General features: G+C 32.2%; 1 protein-coding gene across 1 annotated transcript; it reads left to right on the forward strand.

Annotated features, from left to right (window-relative positions):
* The first annotated feature begins 2,414 nt into the window (after window positions 1-2,414).
* Window positions 2,415-5,278, forward strand: LOC111365395 (eukaryotic peptide chain release factor subunit 1-3). Its single transcript, XM_022985898.1, has 2 exons — window positions 2,415-2,582; window positions 3,689-5,278. The coding sequence occupies exon 2, from the start codon at window positions 3,724-3,726 to the stop codon at window positions 5,032-5,034; it is 1,311 nt and encodes a 436-aa protein (XP_022841666.1). The 5' UTR covers window positions 2,415-2,582; window positions 3,689-3,723; the 3' UTR covers window positions 5,035-5,278.
* Window positions 5,279-9,376: the final 4,098 nt, after the last annotated feature.

Consider the following 9,376-nt stretch of genomic DNA (forward strand, 5'->3'; position numbering starts at 1 on the left):
ATTTAATTTTGTTTGGAAAATATATTTTGGGAATAGAGGTGCATAACTAGATTGAAGTAGCATTGTTAGAATTGAGAATATTTATCACACACACCCAAAAGTTGGATATACAAATGTGAAATTTTTGAATTAATTGTTTTTTTTCTTGTTTCATTAACATGTTTGGATTTTAAGAATGAGATATTCACTTTGAGAAAAATATTGAATGACATATTTCGAGTCAAGTATATATGTTTAAAGTCTAGTGAAGGCTTTCTTTTGCTTTGTTTGAGCGCGAATAAATACTCAAGTTTGAAGCATTTGATAAGTGTATTTCTACACTAATACGATCCACAAAAATTGGGCATTTAGGAGTGCTTTTTTTTTTATTAGATACTTGATTTTATTTATTTTATGATTGATTTAGGAGAGAATTTAGATTTGACAAGTTTGGATGAAATTGAATTGAAGCAGAACAATATTGAAGAATGGACGATCAAAATAATCAAGTATTGAAGTTGAGGAATTTCAATATAAATAAGAGGACCTGGGATGAACAAGAAATTAATGTGGGTGACCAACGTTCACTAAACTAAAAGAAAATTTCAAATTTTGTCAGTTTTCTATTTGGACTCAAATTCCACAGGGTAGATGCTTTAAGACTATTTTGTATTGTTATTGTACAATTATATTTCATTATTCAAGTATAAGGGACATGTTGACACTCAAAAATGGCACCAACAGATGTCGGGCCCACTTGCGTCCACGCGGGCAAATTCCATTGCATTTAGATCTTTGATTTGATCAGACGGTAGAATGGACACAGGAGATGCTCCTTCGACGCGAGACTAAGCAGTTCAAGCACCACCAAAGTGACCCGGAGGCTTTCAAACGGGCAATGATACTCTCGCCCAAGCACAATCACAACTTTTGCAAGTAAATGATAAAAAAGAGTAGAAAAGAGACACAATCAAATGGCAAGAAATATATAGAATTGTATTTATTTTTCCCTCCAAAATGTGCTAAAAATTAGTATATCCGTTTCTTGTTCTTTTTCTTGGGTTTTGTCCCCTTTTCTCTATATGTGTTGCTTCTATTGTCTCACATATCTCCTTCCTCCTTTTTTTTTTTTTTTTTTTTTTCTATAAGGGAAGGGTATTTATAGAGTTTGGGGAAGACGTGGTTGTCATTGGATTCGAACTACATGCTGCTATCTCCATCTTCTATACATCACATCTTTCTTACAGATGCAGCTATTACATTAGTAAAGAGTCAACTACCTTATATTTCTAAGCTAAGATTCCTTACACAAGATAAAGTAGACGTCCGATCAGTCTTTCATAAAGATATTCGCCAAGTCGTCAGATATGGCAACCTCTTCGTCTATTAGGACTTCAGCCTCATCTTTCAGGACTGTGGCATAGACCTTCGTTAGGGCCTTGGCATATGCTCGGTCGAGTGGAACCTCAACAGAATAAGGACTTTGGCTATGTAGCATTCGTAACCTTATTGCTTCATTTTTTCGTATATTTTTGGGCTAGCTCTTTTGATGACGTTAGTGGAATTTCGGCATGTTGCTTTTTGATGGCCAACTTAGTACAAGGAGTAACATGACACTTAATATTAGAGTGAAAAAAAAAAATACATAAACCTCAAGATCAAAGAGTAAAAAATTAGGTTTGAAAAATTTTGGGATTGGATATCCATTTTTTCTTTCATTAAGAATTCAACACATGGTTATGAATCCTTTACCTTTTTTGTTCTTTTTCTTTATTTAATATGAGTAACTAAATTCATGGTTAGGACTTACAATCTGATTTATATGCGACCTTTTAATTTTATTTTCAAAATTTTAGTAGCTTAAATTTTCATGGGTTGATTTTATATGTGGATTTTAATGCTTTGGACTAACTAACTAATTAAATGATATGTGAATTTGTAACAAAATGAGAGGTAACTTGTAAATTTAGACTATGTAGTAAAATTCAATAATTTGAATAAAAGTGCAAAGATACTTTTCGTGTTTATTGCGGTCGTTGTATGTGTTCTTAGATATTATATTATCAATTTGAACTCGAGTGAGGTAAATTGAGTAATTAAGAAGAATTTGAGCAAACACTACAATAAATAAATAATCTTGATTAGAAATTAATGGAAATATATGAAATTCTAAGTTCTAACACTTAAAATCTGAATTTGTTAATTGTGTGCGTTAACTAGAATAATTTAGATAATTAAACAAAAAATTATATTATATGTTTTCTTTGATTAGAAATTAGAAATAATAAATTAGAAATTAAATAATAGTTCTCGTGAAAATTATAACTCGAACTCATTCGTTCATTGTTATGATAAGCACCATTTGATCCTCGATGCATCATGCGTGACGGTCCCATTCCGAGCCCGTACAATTGAATTTTAGGCAATATAACACCACCAGCTTCCGATATTATAGACATCCTCAGGACATAATTCCTAAATTACCCCTTTCCCTACTTTAGTTGGACTCCATAAAGACAAGCCTGCTGAAAATTAGGGTTTCTTCCTTCCGCTCTCCACCGCTTCGTGACTGCTGGTTCCAAGTCAAATCAGTACCTTTTGAGGTAATTACTTGTTTCTTTTTGCTGTTTCGTAAGTTTCAGCTGAGTCACATCTGTATCAATAAATTATGGGAAAAGACCAAAATTAGATTTATATCCAACTTACTTGTATTTGTTACTGTTTGATGTATAAATTAATTAGAAGCCGGTCGATATTGTGTTATATTTCGATTTAAAACTTAGTTGCTTGACATCTGATTGGAAATCGCATTTTTTGTGGTCAATTAGTAGATCCAGCTTTGGCCATCTATGTTAATCAGTTTGTTCATCATTACTGGTGGGAAAAGAAGCGTCAATCTTATGCTAAAATCTCGAATTGCGAATTCTCATCCAACAGAATAAAATATTCAAATATTCGATATGAGCAATTAAGACTTGTTGAAAAATATTTTAGAATTTTTATTATTGTAATAGAACATTCATATAACTTTCATAGTTGATTTGGATGTTTTACATAACTCTCTGTTAATCATTTCTGACATGTCTATACCCAATTTTGGGCCTAACAATAAATTTTAGCCTTGAGGTTTTCTCGAAAGATCAACTTTGTGAAGGTTAGTCATGCAAACCTTTATATTTTGATTATTGTTTTTCGTAAGTGACAAGTGTTTTTACTCTTAGCAACTCCTCAGTATGATGGGAGCTTGTTTTTGAGCATTCGACAAATCAAGTTTCTTGTTTGTGCTTTTTGGGCTCAAGATTCTATCTTAAAAGGACAACCTTAAGTACGATCATTATTCAAGTGGAGTGAAATTTTACCCCAAACAACCAATTGCATTCATCATTTCAAATGGGAAAATAAAGATGAACCATTAAGGGTTTAATAATTGTTGTTGACCTGCCTTTTAACTTGCAGTTAATTCTTGTAGCACTTCACCATTTCATCCAACTATCTCTATTCCTATGCATCACATTCGTTTAATCTTGTACTTAAAAAATCACTTTTGGGGACTACACTATCCTCTTTAATAAATGAATAATTAGCCTGATTCAGATGGTATGCGATGTCAAGATTTTCCTTTAATCCTCAAAAGCATGAAATATCATAAATTAAGATTTCCTAAGTATACTGTAATTTTCATTCATGTATTTCTTCGTAATATTTGCAGGCTGTGTTGTTTTTCTTGCTTTGCCTTCCATTAAAATGGCAGATGGTGAATCTGATAAGAACATTGAGATATGGAAGATCAAGAAATTGATCAAAGCATTGGAATCCGCTAGAGGCAATGGGACCAGCATGATATCACTTATAATGCCTCCACGAGATCAGATCTCTAGGGTTACCAAAATGCTTGGTGATGAATTTGGAACGGCTTCAAACATCAAAAGTAGGGTGAATCGCCAATCAGTGCTTGGCGCCATTACTTCCGCCCAACAAAGGCTGAAGCTCTACAATAAGGTTCCTCCAAATGGTTTGGTTCTTTACACTGGTACTATTGTTACTGAAGATGGCAAGGAGAAGAAGGTTACAATTGATTTTGAGCCTTTCAAACCCATCAATGCATCATTATACCTTTGTGATAATAAGTTTCACACAGAAGCCTTAAATGAACTATTGGAATCTGATGACAAATTTGGTTTTATAGTCATGGATGGTAATGGCACTCTTTTTGGCACGTTGAGTGGTAATACAAGGGAGGTGCTTCACAAATTTACTGTAGATCTTCCGAAGAAGCATGGAAGAGGAGGACAATCTGCTCTTCGATTTGCACGTCTGAGGATGGAAAAACGACACAATTATGTGAGAAAGACTGCAGAACTTGCCACACAATTCTTCATTAATCCCAATACCAGTCAGCCTAATGTTTCTGGCCTTATACTTGCTGGTTCTGCTGACTTCAAGACCGAATTGAGCCAATCAGATATGTTTGATCCCCGTTTACAGGCCAAGATTCTCAACGTTGTTGATGTTTCCTATGGTGGGGAAAATGGTTTCAATCAAGCTATTGAGTTGTCAGCAGAGATTCTATCAAACGTTAAGTTCATACAGGAGAAACGCTTAATTGGCAAGTATTTTGAGGAGATCAGTCAGGATACTGGGAAATATGTATTTGGTGTAGATGACACGCTGAAGGCACTGGAGATGGGTGCTGTTGAAACCCTGATTGTGTGGGAGAACTTAGATATAAGTAGATACGTCTTGAAAAATAGTGCCACCAGTGAGATTGTCATTAAGCACCTGAACAAGGAGCAAGAGGCTGATCAGAGTCAATTTAGGGATGCAGCCACTTCTGCGGAGCTGGAGGTTCAGGAGAAATTGCCATTACTTGAGTGGTTTGCCAATGAATACAAGAAATTTGGTTGTACACTTGAATTTGTCACAAACAAATCACAAGAGGGGTCACAATTTTGCAGGGGATTTGGTGGCATTGGGGGCATTCTTCGCTATCAGCTCGATATAAGATCATTTGATGAACTCTCTGATGATGGGGAAGTCTATGAAGATTCTGACTAGAGAGTTTTTCTCACTAATGAACTGCAGATGAGGTTCAACTCTACCATCAGGTCAGGTTTTGACTTCAAATAACAACTTTGTTGTGATAATTTTCTTGATCGTCTGTTGCTTTTTGTAATACTTCATGTTTGTCTCTGTACTCTAAATCAGATCTCAATATCGGTTACATTGTTGGAAATGTTAGGATCTTATGATTTGTTTTGGATTTGAATAAACTGAATTACTTGCATTTGATTTGAATTAATTCAATTGGGGTTTTTACTTGGTAAAATGAGCGGGAAGCAGAGTCGAGTTTTTCATACCAAACTAGAGCATTCTTTTTAGCTTCCATCCTTTCGTTTATGTATTTACACTATCAACCCAGAGATTAAAGTCGGCTTTGAAGTAGGAAATGGAGTAAATTTAATTTTTCAAGTACAAATTACTCATTAGAACTGGGGTCAAATAATGTTCTTTTGTATTGTAAAATTATCCACGTAAAAGTAGCACTTTGCCCATTTATTTATGTTTTTTTTTTTTTTTTTACTTGTGTAGTAAGCTAAGCACATCACATTTCAATAAGGAAAAATTTCATAAATAACAGATTAAGTATGTTCCATTTTAAAATTAAGAAATAAGATTTACAACTTCAAAAATCAAATATTAATTAAATTTTATTTATGAAATAATTAATTAAAAATATATTTTATTAATAAATTTATTAAGGTCACAATTTTATATTATTTGATAACAAATCATTAAATTAATTGTTTACAAATTATTTCTTGGTCATAAATAAACAAATTTTATAGGACAATTATTTTATCAATCACAAATCAAAGAATTTATGGGCCAATTTATTTATTGATCACATATCACAAATTTTATAAGTCATGAATCAAATTTTTAAGTCATATTATTTATTGGTCATAAGTTATAGGTTACATATTATTTACTAGTAACAATTAATAAAATGATTGATCACAAATATCTCCATTCCACCCACAACCACTACACTTCTGTCATGCTGACCACCACCAATATTGCCAAAATCATCACCACCTCACCATTGCAGTCGACATCACAACTATCACTACCTAAAAACGGCAAAAAAATAGATCCAAAATAATTAGTCACCATCATGACCACTGCTAATATCACCACCACCGCAGCCATTGCCATTTGCAAAAAAAATCAATTACCCCAAAAACTTTGACACCCATTATTCTAGATTTTCCCCTCATTTTCCACCACTAGCAATGGTTAAGGATGGCAATTTGAACCGTCAAAATCGAAATCGTGGTTAATCGAATCGAATGGGGCAAAGAAAATCGAACTGATGGTGCAATGGGCGGATATGATTTTGATTTTAATGAACCAGTTCGTGGTGGTGTGGGTATGGTATTTACGCCGTCGAACCGAAATCGAACCGATTACCCGCTAAAAAAAAGGGAAAAAAAACACACGATTAAATTGATTATTGGGCTTTACACTACTTTTCTATCCAAACCAAAACAAAGTCCCCCCATTATATCTACCTGACTCAGGCGGCCAACCCATAATAATAGCATTAGTATGACAGTATATAAATGCAAACCCTACTATCCACAAACCACAAACTCACACACGGCTCCACTGCCTCCACGTTCCAAGTCGTCGTTGCCTCCGAAAATTTGTTACATTTGTTAGTCATTCTATTACTACTGATCATGTAAAAACAGCGTTCCATGTTTTTCTAGACGTGCCAATATTGTCAAGAATGGATGGTTTTTATTTATTGATATGGTGGAAAACAAATTAAAAAAAAAAATATTCGACTTTACAAAAGGTTGCAATAGATTTATTAGCCATTCCAGTATCTACCGTGACATCCGAGTCAGTGTTTAGTACAAGTGGTAGATTTGTGAATCCATATAGAAATAGGCTTCACCCAAAGACTTTAGAAATTTTTATATCAATTTAAAGGATGAACCTATAAAATATAATTTATTTTCATAGTTATCAACCGAACCGAACCGTGCCGAACCGAGATACGAACCGAACTGATTTACGTGGTTATGGTGCAGTTATGGTATGGTAAAAAGATTGGTGGTGCGGTTATGGTTTTGACCAAACCGACCCATAACCGAACCGTTACCAACCCTAGCAAAGACGCTTATGCCTGTCATCATCGCTGCTTAAAAACTAGACTATCATTAATCACAAAATTAGATCTAGTCAACGATGATAGAGCGTAGCGACGACAAAATGTTGTATCCACAAATTAGCACCACCAATGCCCAAAAAATAGATTGTCCAAAAATCGACGATGCAGAGCGCAGCGATAACTCTCGCCAAGTGCATCATTGCCGCAACTGTCGGTGGATAATGGAGGGAGTGAGAGAACAGAGGTAGAGAGAACGAATTGAATTTCGGTGAGAGGGGTGGTCGGGGTAAGGGGTGGGTATATTAATTTAATTTTATAATATTATTAATAATATTAATTTATCATCTAATATTTATATAAACAAACTTTAAATTTAATTTTTGAAATGATAATTTAAAAAATCTGGTCACATGTAATTTCCACTTACAACAATGCTATTGGCACCCCCGTTTGGGTTGCTTTTAAGGTTCAACTCCTGAGGTTAAATAAGTGTATGGTAGGTTTTTATGTTTTATTTTATTTTTTTAAAGAAACTTTGATAATTTGAGAAGCCGTGGAAGAGTAACTTTTTGTGTTTAACTTTTTAACTTCTCTAATACATAGTAACAGGAATAATCTACTAAATATTGGTATTCATCTTATTTTAAGCATCGTGATGTGTCAAATTTTGAGGCGTACAATAAGTTTATTAACCAATGGATTTGTATAAAACGTTATCGGTGGTTTAACATAAAATAAGCACTGATGTTCCGTAACTAATTTCCGTACATAATTTACACTCCAATTTTAACTTTTATGAGCAAAATGAATTTGTGTCCTGGTTTTATTGGTAATTTACATTTATTTGTTTTCTAATATACTATATATAAAAAGGAAGGATTGAAGAGAAACTTTTGAATAACAATTTTATACTTATATAATTAGCTATATGCCTAATATACTTTCACCCCTTATTCAGTTCTCTTAATTTACATTAATAACACTAATTCATGTATTAAGTTGTTTGTTTTAATTATTTTATAGTATTAATCCTTATATCGTTAATATAATATTAATATTTACCATTTGAAACTTATTGATTTGAATACCGTTTTTAATTTTGAAACTTTTATATTACATGTGTTCAATGAATGGTAAGGTTTTTAAATCCATAATTGCAATCTTTAAATTTTTTATTAATCAAATACATAGTTATAGAAAATTTAATTTTTATAATATAAATATTTTAAATAATTCATGCATTAGGTTACATTTTAACTTATATTATAATATTAACCCTTATATCATAGTATACAATTATTACTTATTGATTTAATTACTGTTTTCTAAGTGTGAAACTCTTTTCTAATAAACATGGAAAATATTATAACATGTTTACAAGTTTTGAAGTAAAATATATAGCCCTCAAAATTATATTTATGATGCCCTTTATTTTTATTATTTTCTTGACAAGTTTGATTGGATTTTATTAAAGGAATGATAAATGTTGTACCTCTATATATTAAATTATAAAAATTGATTATTATTATTATTTTGGTGAGATACTTTTTTTTATGAGAGTTTTAAACGGAAGCAAGAAAAATAAGTGAGAAAAATTATGTGAAAGTTCTCTACTCTCAATTTTCGAGTATAAACATGCAATATTTTTTATAAAGGCATAACAACCTATTGATGATGATGATGATTATTATTATTATTGTTGTTGTTGTTGTTGTTTGTTGGTGACGAAGTTGTCGTTAGTGTGAATTATGTGAAAATTTATTATGTTGGATAATTAACTGTGGATTTATATTCTACAAAATCTGAGGGGCATTGGTATTCTAGTCGAAATTCACTTGCATCTTGGTTATCCACTTCAGTACGAAATTTTTCTTTTTGAAATTATTTTGTTCTAGCTATTGAAAATTTAATTCTACTATTTTAATTTTGTGCATATTACACATGGGATTAAGATTATTATTATTATTATTATTTTACTCAATTTGAATTTTATATATTTTTTTATGATATCCAATGATTAATTTACATTTTTTCCCTAATTGTTATAACTCTTCAAAAGTGTCATGTCATGAATATTATTACTACAAGTTACTAATAGGTCCAATATCAAATCAACGCTCTCTTATTGAGATGACTACTACAACAACTTGATTTTTACAGAAAACACCAATCGCAAATTAGATCACAACTATATTAAGAAATTGTTGACACAGTGAA

This window comes from Olea europaea, chromosome 17 (genome assembly GCF_002742605.1).
Source record: "Olea europaea var. sylvestris chromosome 17, O_europaea_v1, whole genome shotgun sequence".
Classification (NCBI taxonomy): domain Eukaryota; kingdom Viridiplantae; phylum Streptophyta; class Magnoliopsida; order Lamiales; family Oleaceae; genus Olea; species Olea europaea.